The 13868-nt window shown below is 43.2% G+C and overlaps 1 protein-coding gene across 1 annotated transcript; it reads right to left on the reverse strand.

Moving 5' to 3' along the window:
• Window positions 1–6158: 6158 nt before the first annotated feature.
• LOC127772916 (probable xylan O-acetyltransferase 9) lies at window positions 6159–8664 on the reverse strand. The gene is made up of 3 exons (XM_052298908.1): window positions 8407–8664; window positions 7693–8320; window positions 6159–7626 (listed from the first exon to the last, which is right to left on the reverse strand). Exons 1-3 carry the CDS (start codon window positions 8624–8626, stop codon window positions 7110–7112), a joined length of 1365 nt encoding a protein of 454 aa, XP_052154868.1. The 5' UTR covers window positions 8627–8664; the 3' UTR covers window positions 6159–7109.
• Between the last annotated feature and the right edge of the window lie 5204 nt (window positions 8665–13868).

A 13868-nucleotide genomic window follows, 5' to 3' on the forward strand; every position in this document is an offset into this window, starting at 1 on the left:
TTAAAACGCAAACAAGATTAATTAAAATCTATAATAAAAAATAAAATAAATTCCAAAACCAGAAGAATAAATATGAGAGTTAAGTAGAAATACAATTTAGAAATAACTGAAATTTAAAATAAAAAATAAATATTGAATGAATAATGTGTAGGACTCAATACGAGGTTATCTAAAATCTGGCATAAGAAATAAAAATTCGGATTTAAGAAAAAAAAAATAAAAACTAGAGTTCAAATAGTATGAATTTATAAATAATAAAAATTTGGATAAAACAATAAAAAAGTATTGAAAAACACTTGATTTAGGACACAATGGTGGTGAATGGCAGAGGAGTGTCACGCCCAGAAATTCCCGAATAGAATTCCAAGCAGATTGTGCATTAAAATCCCCGTCCAGGACCGGCCGGGGTACACAAACGATAATGTTGACATTCAGATCCACGTCTTACAAACATCATAAAAGTCTTACATAAGTGCAGCGGAAAAACGAAAGACAACAGGAGCTAAGCCTTGACTAGAACTGCAGCGGGAACACCACTCCACAGGCATCCTCGACGGCACGGACGAAGCCTACTCCTCGGAGAAACCTCCATCTGACACATACTCGTACTCTGGGGTTGGGAAAAATAGAGCAAGACTGAATACTACCCACTGTACTCAGCAAGTCATACCGGAATAGGGGTATGATGCAGGGAATTATCAAAGGAGAGCTAGAGTGGTTCATTTGCATAAAGCGAGCATTTATAAATAGAAGTTGAAAGAATTAAACAGTTGCCATAATTAATTAATGTTAATCATCCGCTGTCCAACGCTATCCCACGTTGCAACAGGCCCAACCATCCACCTATACTATCCAATTTCACTAGACTAAACTAGGGTGAGACTAATCACGGTGAATCTGGTTGACCGCCCATAACCGCGGGCACGGCTATTCGAATAGTTTTACTCTGATCAGAGGTGTACGACTGTACCCACAAGACACAGCCCCACGACACGTTTCCGTGCGCCGACATGCCACCACGGCATACCGGAAAGAGGCCATGACAGGACCCTTCGCATAACCCCCTCTAGCCAAGCACACCACACCTCAGGTTTCACCCCCGTCCCCAGCGGGCAACGGGCAGTCCCCTCTTGTGCCTAGGTGAATCCGGAAGCGACAGAGGCCGTCGCAGGGCCCGTCCCGCTCCATCACGCCCCCCCTTGCCTGGATGCGTAGACTAGAGGAAAGCTACACTACAAGCCCAGCCGTTGCCCACGCTGGCTTGTGGTAAGTACGATAAGTTCTTCAAGGGCATCCCGCGAACCGGTCCTTAAATGCCATGGGTGCGACTAACAAAACCATGCACCCACAGCACACCATGTGATTCATTTTAATTAACCAACACCAAAACAGTGGTACTAAACCAACCTTACCAATTGAACCTAAAGGCTATGTTTTAGTGATCTTTCCCCATTGTGTGCTAGTGGAACTAGGCATGGCTAAGCAATTCCTAGTCCAAAATCTATTCATGTCATAACCCAAGCTAACAAAGGAGCATGATATCAAAATGGCATGGCTATAACAATAGGTAAACACCCCGTAGTATTATTGCAAAACAAAATGCAGCAGTTGAAAGAAAACATTAGGACATTTGCAATATATGATCAACATGATCAAGTGACAAGCATCACTTGCCTTGCTCTGCTGCTGGAGGAACCTCGGCGACTATTTCGAAGTACACCGGAGCGTCGGAAGGACCGGAATCTAGCGACATACAAGGCAAACATTGCAAACAGGCTATAAGACTATTGAAACAGAGAACAAAACCATTTTTAATGGATTCTACACATTTTTCTTGATTTACTGAGACTTGAATGGGCTTAAACGGAGCTCGGATGAATTAGTTATGAATTTTAGAAGATTCATTGTGTTTATTACTATAACAAAATGTCCTTAAATCATTTATTGCGCAATATTTTCCAGGGCTGATGTCAGCACGGGGGAAGGCGCGGCGCCGACAGGCGGGCCCCACTGGGCAGCGACTCAAGGGGGGCGGTTCATCGTGGACCGGGACCACGCGGGTGGTCCACCGCCGGTCCATGGGACCGACGGCCCAGATCGCCCTCGGGGCCGATCGGACGGGTGGCGATAGAGGCGGCCGCCGGGCTCGGCTCGGCATCAAAGCCGGCCGGCTGGCCAGGGCTAGCGGCGACGGCACGCGGCCGACGGCGGCGGCGACCGGCGGCACGGGAGGCGGCGGCGGCGGCCGAAGGCGACGGCGCGCGACTTGAAGCGGCGGCGCGGCACTAGGAGGGGAGGAAGGGGAAAAGAGGGGAGGGATGCCTCACCGAGGGTGGCCGGCACGGAGGAAGACGACGGCGAACGGCGACGACGAGCGACGGGAGGACGACGGCAATCGACGGACGGGATTCGGGGTGCCCTAAGGAAGGAGAAGAGAGATTAGAGGAAGGGAGATGAACCACGGCGACCGGCATTCATGGCCGAAGGCGGCGGTAGAGGTTGAACTCACCGAAGCGCGAGGGGATGCGAATTCCGGCGATGAATCCCGACGGGGAAGGGGCGGCCGGGGTGGAGCTTAGCCTCGCGAACCCGACGGCGGCGACGGCGCGGTGCGGCGGCGACCCTAGTGGCGCCTAGCGGTGGCGGGTGGTTGCACGGCGCGGGAGTGATGGGGAGCACGAGGGAGTTCGGCGAGATGGGGAAAAAGCGAGAGGGGGTGACGGGGAAGCTTAAATAGGGGAGGGGAGCCCCGGACGTGGCCGGTAGGGCGAGATTTTGCCGGCCAACGTGGGTAGTGGGGGAGGAGAGAGAAGCGGGATTCGAAAATCGAATCCCGCCATCTCGGGCGCGGGCGCGAGCACGAGAGAGGGGGAAGTGGGTGCGGGAGATGTGGCGCACGCGCGGGCGTGGCCAACGCGGCCCAGAGAAGGCGGAGGCGTGGGCGCGGCGGCGGTTGCGGGCGCGGCGGCGCCGGCTGGAGGAAGGAGACGGGCCCGACAGGTGGGGCCCACCTGTCGGCGTCCCGGGGAGAGAGGGAGGGGCGGCTTGGGCCGGCCCACAAGGAGGAGGGCGCGCGCGCGGCGGGGTGGACTGGGCCGACGGCCCAAGAAGAGGAAAAGGAGGGAAAAGGAAAAAAGAAAAGGAGGAAAAGAATTTCCTGGGATTTAAAATATTGCATGCTCGATTTTAATTGGTTAAAATTATTTCTAGGGCTTTGAAAATTCCACTAAAAATCCTGTTAGTGAATTTCGACATGTAGAACTCAAGAACAATTCCACATGCCAGATTCGATTATTATTTGTATTACTTTATTAAGGTTTTCTCTTGATTTACACAAGTATTTTCTTGAGACCATTTATAACTTCAATTTAGGCTTGGGAAAGAACTTTGGGGTGTGACAAGGAGTAAGGGGTATCCGATAATGATAAGGTTTGTAAGACAAATGAGATGACTATTTATCCGATAATGATAAGGTTTGTCAACAAAATGCCAATTGATAGATCTCTAGGGCCTGATGGATTCAATGGTTGCTTCATTAAGGCCTGTTGGCCTATAATTAAATAGGACTTCTATAATCTTTGTGCTCAATTTTGTTAGGGTTCTCTGGTGCTTGAGAGTATTAATATCCTTTATAACTCTAGTCCCTAAGAAGTCTTCTCCTGAAAAGGTAAATGACTTCAGGCCAATTTCTTTACAGAGTGTGGCTCTAAAACTTCTTACTAAGGTGCTGGCTGATAGGCTACAATCTGTCATCATTGAACTGATCCACCAAAACCAATATGGTTTCATTAAGGCTAGAAATATTCAGGACTGTTTGCCTTGGTCTTTTGAATATCTGCATCAGTGCCAGCATTCTAAGAGGGAAATAGTTCTTTTAAAATTGGATTTTGAGAAAGCTTTTGATACTATTGAACATTCAGTTATATTGGACATCATAAGGCAGAAAGGCTTTGATCCTAGATGGATAAGCTGGATTTCTCAGATTTTTTTCTTCAGCCTCTTCTTCAGTTATCCTAAATGGTGTTCCTGGCAAATCCTTCTATTGCAAAAGGGGTGTAAGACAGGGTGATCCACTTTCACCCTTATTATTTGTTCTTGGAGCTGACTTGTTACAATCTATAGTCAATAAAGCTTGTTCTCAGGGAGTTCTTACAATGCCAATCCCAACACCTGGTAATGAATTTCCGATTGTCCAGTATGCAGATGATACTCTTCTTTTTTTGACAGCTTCCCAAAAAGAGCTTTTCTGTCTCAAGGCAATTTTGAACAGTTTTGCCTCTTCAACTGGCCTTAAGATTAACTATAGTAAGTCATGCATGATTCCTCTGAATGTAGATTTGGAAAAGGTTGATCATCTCTCAAAATTGTTTGGTTGCTCTATTGGTAAGTTACCTTTTACTTATCTGGGTCTTCCTCTTGGAACCACAAGACCAAGAGTTATTGATTTTGCTCCTCTAGTTGATAGAGTAGAGAGAAGACTCTCAGCAACCACTGCTTTGTTATCTTATGGGGACAGATTGACCATTGTGAATGCAGTTCTTTCCTCCCTTCCCACTTACTACATGTGCTCTCTTTCACTTCCAAAGACAGTCATAGAAAGTATTGATAGAGCTAGGAGACATTGCCTGTGGAGGGGATCTGATATTAATTCTAGTAAGAAGTCTTTGGTTCTCTGGGAAAGAGTTTGTCAGCCAAAAGATAGAGGTGGTTTGGGTGTAATAGACCTTAGATCGCAAAATAATGCCCTTCTCTTGAAGAATATGCATAAGTTCTATAATAGATATCCTGTTCCCTGGGTCAGTTTGATTTGGAATACTTACTACACTGCAGAACCTCCTCATGCTGTTACTCCTAAAGGATCTTTTTGGTGGAGGGATGTTTTGCAGTTTGTGGATATTTTTAGAGGCATCTCGGCCTGTACTGTGCAAGATGGAAAATCTTGTTTGTTTTGGGAAGATTTGTGGAACAATAAAGTCAGGGCCTTGGTTTATCCCAGAATATATTCTTTTGCCAGGAATTCAAATCTCTCAGTTCTGATGTTCTCTACTTCTGATCTACCTCAGCTCTTTGCCTTGCCACTTTCAGAGCAAGCTTTTCAGGAATATTTGGCAATGTCAGCTACAGATACCTTGGAGCATCTTAATGATGAGAGTGATCGCTGGACATATGTTTGGGGCAACGGTATTTTTTCCTCATAGAAAATTTATGCCATGAGTATTTCTCGTGTTCATGTGCCTGGATTTGGAAGAGCAGTTATACTATGAAAGTGTCAAGGTGTTTGGTTGGCTCCTCTTGATTGATAGGTTAAATACTTATGACATGTTAGACAGAAGGCATTGCTCCCCTCAAAATGCTTCCTTGCTCTGTGTACTTTGTTCAACAGGATCAAGGGAAACAACTCTCCACTTATTTTTCCAGTGTCCTTTTAGCACTCAATGTTGGGCGCAATTTGGTATAGTTTGGAATCTTTCTTTAAGCTTTGGTGAAATGTTGGTCACGGCCAGAAATTCATATAACTCTACCCATTTTGTTGAGAAGTTGCTTTATGCTTCTTGGAACATTTGGAAGCAGAGGAATAGTTTAATTTTTGAAAACATTGTTCCCTCTTGGATAGTTCTCTTTAGGAATGATCTCTCCCTTTTAGTTCATAGAGTCAAAAATTCTGAGAGAGATACATTGTTACAGTGGTTAAATTTGTTGTAATTTTTTCCCTTTATTAATATAAAATCTTAACGGTGGGGGGCTTCCCTACCGTGGTTCTTTAAAAAAACGAAATTCAAAGAAAATCATGTGTAAAAAATATATAATTTTGTATAGATATTAGCCACACAGTTACGCAGAATAAAAAGAATAAGTAGCGATGAAAGAAGAGTCCACGTAAAATACAATATGAGATTACTTAAAATACAGAGTAAAAATCAGATAGGAATACAATTTAGAAATAAAAAAACTCAAAATAAAAAATAATGAATATTAAAAAAGCAATATATCTAGAATATAATAGTTACAAATGACAAAAAAAGAAAAGGGGCAAGACGAGCTGCAAAGGTGTATGGTGGTGACGGTTGATGGGACATCACCCCAATGATAATTAGGATCAATTTTTAAAATTCTAATGACGATTAAAAGGAGGGATGGTGGCGGGTAGACCATAAAGGAGTAGGTTCGTGACGATTGGCGGGACTTCCAGAGTTTAAAAAAGGAAACCAAATATGATCAAGTTTAATTTTTCAAATCCAAGTAACACTAAAAAGAGATGCTGCGGACAAGCCATAAGGCGGTATTTGATAGTGCTTCTAAAAACTATAAAAAAGAACATAACGTGATCACTAAACTCCAAAAAACTATAAGATTTGATTTTTAAAGGTTCAATGGTGTATAAATAGAAATCGTGGTAGACCGGAACGGGTAAAGAATCTACTACACGACAACACGAAGAGGCCATTGTTACTGATCTGCTATTCTGGTGGTCATGAGAAGCTATAGCTAGAAACCAGTGAATTAGGTGGAGCAAAGTGTGGTTTACTGTAATGTTTTATCAAGTAAGCCAGCTCATTAGAGCATCTCAAAAGGCTAGAAAAACTATAAAATGCTAACTGCTTTCTCCTTTTTTAGCAGCATATCAAGGCTACATTGCTGCACAGCAATTGACACATGGTAATTGACCAAAACAAAAGGAAAACAAATCACAACATTTTAATTTGCCACTAAAAGAGCTGCTAGAATGTGCACTTCTTGTTTCTTATGTTTTCTTATAGCTAGCTATAGGATGTTTCTTCCTCTTAAAAAATGATTTTTTTAAAAAAAAGTCTAGAACAATCTTGGTCGAATTCAGTTAGATTTTGTTCAATTTTAAAATTTTAGATTGAAATTTCTGAAATTTTTGTCCCCTAAAATGTTTTTACTTCGACCAAAGAAAGGGAGAGTTGGTGAAGTCAAAGGTGTTCTCTAGATTCATGGAAGGATTTTTTTACCTTTTTTTTTCTTTCCGAAAATATTGAACCATGTTAGCTAGATGCCGCGGCCTAGCTGCATGCCTGCATGCATACATTACATAATACTCCTACATGGATTGTTCTAGAAGCTTCTAGTTGTTTTTTTAATTATTTTCAAGGGTAGAAGAGCTTGGTGTAGAGGAGCTCGTTCCACGTGTCCTGCAGGCCGGGGAGGCACCAGTGGACGCAGTCGGCGTAGGTCTTGGGGTCGGCGAGCTGCTCCGGCGTCGGCGGCGTCCACTGCTTCTTGTACACCGACGTGTGCGCGTCCTTGCGGTACAGCGACAGCTGCGTCACGTTCAGGAACGTCACCGGCACGTCGGCGCCGTCGCCGTCGAGCACCTCGCCGATCGCCCGCATCACCCCGCGCCGGCTGTCGGAGCCCCAGTACGCGGCGTCGCCGATCATCTCCGTCTCGCCGTAGCAGTTGCCCCCCGGCTCGCCGCCGCCCCAGTCCTGGCTCTTGCCGTGCGTCGGCGACATGCTCGTGAAGAAGACGCGCGTCGTCGCGAAGTCCATGTGCTCCCTCGCCCACTGCAGCATCTCCCGGAACGCCATCGCGTACGCCTCCTCCGTCGACACCCACGTCGTCGTCGACGAGTTGCCGCCGGCGTCGAACGGCCCGTCCTCCCTGCGTGTCTCGCCATTAGTGTCGTTGCCTGCTTGCTATGGTTAATTATGTTCTTGGGATGCTTACAGGATTCGGAACTGGAGGCCGGTGCACCACCAGAGGTAGGTGTTGAAGACAATGACGTCGGCGCCCTCCCAGTGGCGGCCGTGGTGGCCGATGCTGCCGCGGCGGACCATGCGGTCGGAGATGCGGTGGACGGCGGCGTTGTCGGCGTTGGACTGGAGGAGGAACGGCGCCCAGTAGAACTCCACGGTGGCGTTGTACGCCGCGGCGGTGAACACCGAGCGCTGCTGGTCGGGCGACGTGGCGAACGACCTCGCGGCGGGGTCGGGGACGGCGGCGAGGAGGAGGCACACCAGCGACGTGAACTGCCCGCGCCCCAGCGAGTCGCCGACGAACATCACGCGCTTCCCGCGCAGCCTGTCCAGCATCGCCGCCGCGTCGAACGCCGGGAGGGCGCAGCCGCGCGGCTGCCACCGCCACCGCTGGTACGCCGTCTCCGGCCGCCCGTGCGCTTCGCACGCCAGCTGCGCCGGGATGTAGGGGCAGTCCGCCTCCCGGTACAGCGGCCGCGCCGCCTCGTCGCGCACCCACCTCCCCGAGAACACGTCACACTCCTCCTCCTCCTCCTCGCCGTCGCCGTTCGCCGCGAACGGCAGCCGCCCCCGCCACCTCCTCGTCGTCGTCCTCCCCTCTGCTCCCATCGCACAACACGTCAAAACAAATTCGAGCTAGCTATCAACTGCGACGAGATGCACCATGCATGCGTGGTGACATTACCGGTCGTTGCCGCCGTGGCGGCCGGCAGCTCGATCCCATCGCCGGCGGCGGCGGCATTGAAGTGGAGGCTCGGCCGCGCTTGAGCTTGGCTGCCGAGGAGCTCCTTGAGGTCTTCGCCGTAGAGGAAGGAGAAGAGGAGGAGGAAGAGCACGAGCAGGAAGACGAACGGCGAGACGCGCGCCCTCTTGGCCACCGGCGACGGCGGCGGCGGCGCCTTCATCTCCGGCGATCTCGATCTTGGCGTTCAAGCTTGGAGGATATGATCAGTTTTGGCTGGGGATTATATAGGATGGATTTGCTAGCTAATTACTGCACTTTTTTTTAGGATAAATAAAATTAATTAGTGCTAATAATGTGTGAGCTCTTTAAATGTTGCTTAGTCACTGTCAGAATTGTGATTACAGATGTTTGAGCTGATTTGTTACCTGACAGTCATTGTCAGTATTGGCCACACACTACATGTGTCAGGAGGAGATGAATCTGCAACATTTTCAGTGCCTAATGGCAGGCTGAGAGATCTATTGTTTGGTTAATTAACATCCAAATGAGAGTCATTGTGGATATGTAGGAAGAAATATTATTACAAATATTAGTAATGCTCTTTTAGTTTAGATGGGTGTATCAGATCAGGTAGGTTGGTTGTTTCATCAATCATCAGTGATCCTGCTCAATCTGTACCTCTGTGAGCTTTCATCTCTGCATAAATCAACATGTACAGGCTACAGGGATGCAGTATAGATTGGTACTAACTAGCTATATCAAGTAGGCTGTCAATTAAAAAGTAAGCAACCAATGCAAGTATAACCTATTATACTCCCTCCGTCACAAAATATAAGGGATTTTGGATGAATGTAGCATGTTCAAAGTCGTAGTACTAGGATATGTTACATCCACCCAAAATCTCTTATATTTTGGAATGAAGGGAGTATTATAGAAGTTCAATTATATTTCAGCGGTTAATTGTTCCGAAGAAATAAATGCATTTTTTTCCTGTCACTAAACAAAAAGATTAGGCCATCTTTTCTCCTTTTGGCATTGTAGCCTACAGCTAAGCAAGATTTGGGCAGTTAGAATTCATGGCCAACCAAGAACAAGAAAAATGGGAGTCAGAAAAGGAAAGGAATGAAATGCAACCTACTAGGCAACTATCCCAACTGAATCATACCAATGCTTACTGAACAAGGGTAGTTGGTGGTGATTCATATATATGTCAGTAAGTAATGCTGAATTGCTGATAAACTTATCTTTTTCTTGGATTCTAAGCCAAGAGAGAGCTGGAAAGAGGTGCAACCATCACATAATTCCCAAAAGGACATTATAAATACTGAACATCAGGTTCAGGTATGCCCCTATATCGGTCATGTCAGAATGGTTGTTCTCATCTTTTGGTTGGAGCAAAGGGCATCAGGAATTTGACTGTCCCATATTTCCTGTTCATCAACTTTATTTGTAATTTTCCTTTTTATCTTTTTTTCCCTCTCCTAGTGACACTTCAACAATATATACATGAGTTGGTTGGAAGAGGCAAATGAGTGGCAGATTGTTCAGTCATAGGAGTTTCTGGTTGCATTGTCCTTCAAGGAAAAATCAAGCACCTAACAAAATCCTGTGAAGGAGGCACAAAACCTCCCTAATGGCTAGCTGAGAATTTTATGGGGTACAGAAGAGTGGAAAAAGTGTCAATTATCCATATTCTCTGTGATGGATTTGCAATTCAACATTATGGATGGTGTATTTGAGAAGTTATGAATGATTAGATAACTTTTCCCCTTCGTCCTTTCTGTCTTTCTTTAATTTCTTTCTTTTCTTTCAGTACAGTGTACTTATGTACTGCTGAGTGATAAGCAAAATAATTGTCAATGCAGTTTCTAGCCATTTGGCCCATGGAAGAAAAAGAAGGAACTCATGACGTGAATTTAATTTATCATTAGTTGTTAAAAGTACTAGTATCTGGCAGCTTAATTCTATAATATGAAGATATGATATCATTGGTTACGTTTTTGCTTGGGTTCAGAAAGTAAATGCGAATCAACAGGAAGCGACTGCACTAGATTAGCTAGTTCCTTTCCTTCATGAAAAAAAACAAAGCAAAAACAGGTTAGATTATATTAAAATAGAAGAGATTACAAATATAATTGAGAAAATCTATCAAAAAAGTGCTCCACATCTTAAAACGCACAAGAAAGATGAGCACGACTACAACGCTGATAAACTACGGCACATATAAAAGCATATGAATGAGTATCAATCAAGAGAGAATGTCTTTGTTCCTTGACAAACTAACGCCACTGAACAAGTCGGCGACCTAGCTATGAGTCGGCATCGCTAATTTGATCATCAACAACTCGATAGACACGCCTTAGTTTTCTAGATCTTAGTCGATGACCTCACAAATGAAGTAGCCATTAATTATAACAAATTAAATATACCAAACTCGATGACCATCTTGAATGGAATGATAAACCCTGAACTATCTCATCCTCCAAAAATTTCATCAAAAAGAAGTCCAAAAACTTACTAGAAATGCCTGTATGGTGATGTTTGGATGCCCATTCAGATTACCTGCTCAATGATAGTCAAGACACAAAAGTCGACTTAATTTCTAAGTTCCAATAATATTTGATGTTTATATATATTGTACTCGCAAGCATGCAAGAACTACTGCACCAGGTTAGGTGAATGGTCCAGATTGTCCAAAAGTTGCAGATGGAATATTCAGACCTATGGATCGGACAAATTTAAAGTGTACTCGTTTGAATCATTGATCATAGCTGGAGAAAAAACCTAGGAGCTGGGGATAACTGACATGATATATATGGAAGACTCTCAACTAACAATCCATGGCGTTGCTGGTTGTAGTTGCTAGTACACGTTTGATAGAAAACTAGGCTTCCTTTTGCTTTATGCCTTTATCCAAGGGCTATATAACTGCTCCTCCAACTACCACACCCTAGCTACGTCTGTCCTGAAAATGCTTGAAGGTAGTACTGTCAACAGAGTAGTTAGCATTTAATTTTGGCATGTTTGAACATTATGAACTGTTTTCACGTGAAAATAATGTGTTTTTGTTCCAAACAAGTCATAGGCATACCAGTTAAACATCATAGTATCATTGTTAATTAATCGTATAACTTTGTGTGAATCACCTTGAAGTATCATTTCTTTTAAATACATGTATATCAAATAAGCATCGAGTTTGTGGTGGTGGTAGCTAGATCTAGAGTCGTGGTTCACTTATCCACCCTAGGGGTGAAATCAGATGGATACGGTCAGATCATGGCATTTCCGCATCATAACCCATATTTTTCTTTAAATTCGAAACTAGGTATGAGTAATGTTGGATAACATATCACTCACCCAGCTATTATCCTATATTATTTCCTCTAAATTGGATTCGGGAACAGATATCTATTTGTATCTCTAATTCATTGATATTAAATATAGTGATGCAATTAAAATGTTAAAAAAGATACATCAAGGAAAATAAATATACATATTATATGTGAACTCGTAAAATAGTGATTAATCAATCTTTTATCATGTTTTAGGTGAATTTATAATAGATTTTCATATATATTTTATAATATGGGACATACAAGTGGATACAACTCTTCTCCTATTTTAACCCTTTTTTTTACGGAATCGGGTTCGAACTCGGATAGTACCGAGTATCCTATTTACTATTTCATATTCTTCCCGCAAGCCTCGGGTAAGGTGGGTGGTCGGAAATACCCATCCAATTTTCACCCCTAATCCACCCCCAACTCGATACATCAAGGAAAAGAAATATACATATTATATGTGAACTCGTAAAATAGTGATTAATCAATCTTTTATCATGTTTGTAGGTGAATTTATATTAGATTTTCATATATATATTATAATATGGGACATACGAGTGGATACAACTCCTCTCCTATTTTAACCCAATTTTTTTTTTACAGATTCGGGTTCAAACTTGGATAGTACCGAGTATCCTATTTTCTATCTCATATTCTTCCCGCAAGCCTCGGGTAAGGTGGGTGGTCGGAAATACCCATCCAATTTTCACCCCTAATCCACCCCGCAACTCCACCAACCACCTACATTTATGCACACACACAGTGCTCTTTCAACGGTAAGGACTCCTTTAGGTTGAAGGGATTTTCATTAAAGGAAATCTAGATGAATCCAATCAATGACAAAATATCTATATAAGTCATTTGGTGTGTAGGATTACTTCAAAGGAAAAACGTATAAAAGGAAAGTTCCTTCACATTTTGAGGAATTTTAGCATGATGTCTAACCTCATTTTTCAAATTCCTTTGGGACTTCCAATGCATCCTCTCTCTTTCTCTTTCTCTTTCTATTTTCTCTCTAACATGTCAACATATAATTCTAATTTCCTGTGTTTTCCTGCAGTACATCCAAACACATGTTTTGAGGAATTCATGTAGAATTCAACATGGTGTGACATCTCAATCATATGTGAAGCAAAATCAATGTTATTCTCTTTTTCTGAGGAAGCAGCCGCCCTGCCAGGCAAAGGGATTCGTCATCAAAAGTACTTTCGTATAATTATACTTTAATATCACATAAATAATATATTAGAGAAGCAATTGAAACCCTTATGCTAAGAAAAACAAAATAATCATATATTTTAAAAATAATCCCTCCCCATTAATGAATAAAAAGTTAGCATCATTTAATTTAATAAATTAAAATTTATTGAATAATCCCACATTGGTTGTGGAAGGACAAAGGAACTAATATATAAGTGGCGGGCCCCTCACCTATTGAGAAATGCTCTTTACGATTTTACAATTGGTATTAGAGCCTCACTAGTTCAACATCTCTGACCCGATGGACAAAGTGTGTAAAGACCTGATGGACCGTGGGCACCTGCGGGGATTGTATACTTGAGGGACTGTTGGGATACGGTGAAAGGGCGGTGAACGGCTGAGAGACACCAATATGTGAAGAGGAGATTGTTGAATAGTTCCATATTGGTTGTGGAAGGAGAAATAACTTAATATATAAATGAGAAAGCCCCTCACCTCTCATTAGCTAGCTTTTGAGATGGGAAAGCCCTTTACGATCTTAAAAAAATGACCAAAGAGAAATATATAGTCTAATGATATTTTTGTAACCTTTTTAACAGCTTTTACCTAAAATGGCAGTGGAAAAGGATAACTACTACAATCTGCGGCTTGATGGGAGAAGACCCTTTTTTTACAGCAGGATCGAAAGAAACAAAATAGTTGATGTTCACCTTTTTCTTTTTTGAGAGGATACTTGGGACTGTCTATAAATTTATCAACAATTTTCATTTCATTAAAATCATACGAATGTAACTACTACTACTACTACTACTACTACTAATAATAATAATAATAATAATAATAATAATAATAATATAACTATTACAATGTAGGTAGTATATAGTCCCATACAAATAAAAGAACCGAGTTACGCAATAGAAA

This window comes from Oryza glaberrima, chromosome 5 (genome assembly GCF_000147395.1).
Source record: "Oryza glaberrima chromosome 5, OglaRS2, whole genome shotgun sequence".
Classification (NCBI taxonomy): Eukaryota; Viridiplantae; Streptophyta; class Magnoliopsida; order Poales; family Poaceae; genus Oryza; species Oryza glaberrima.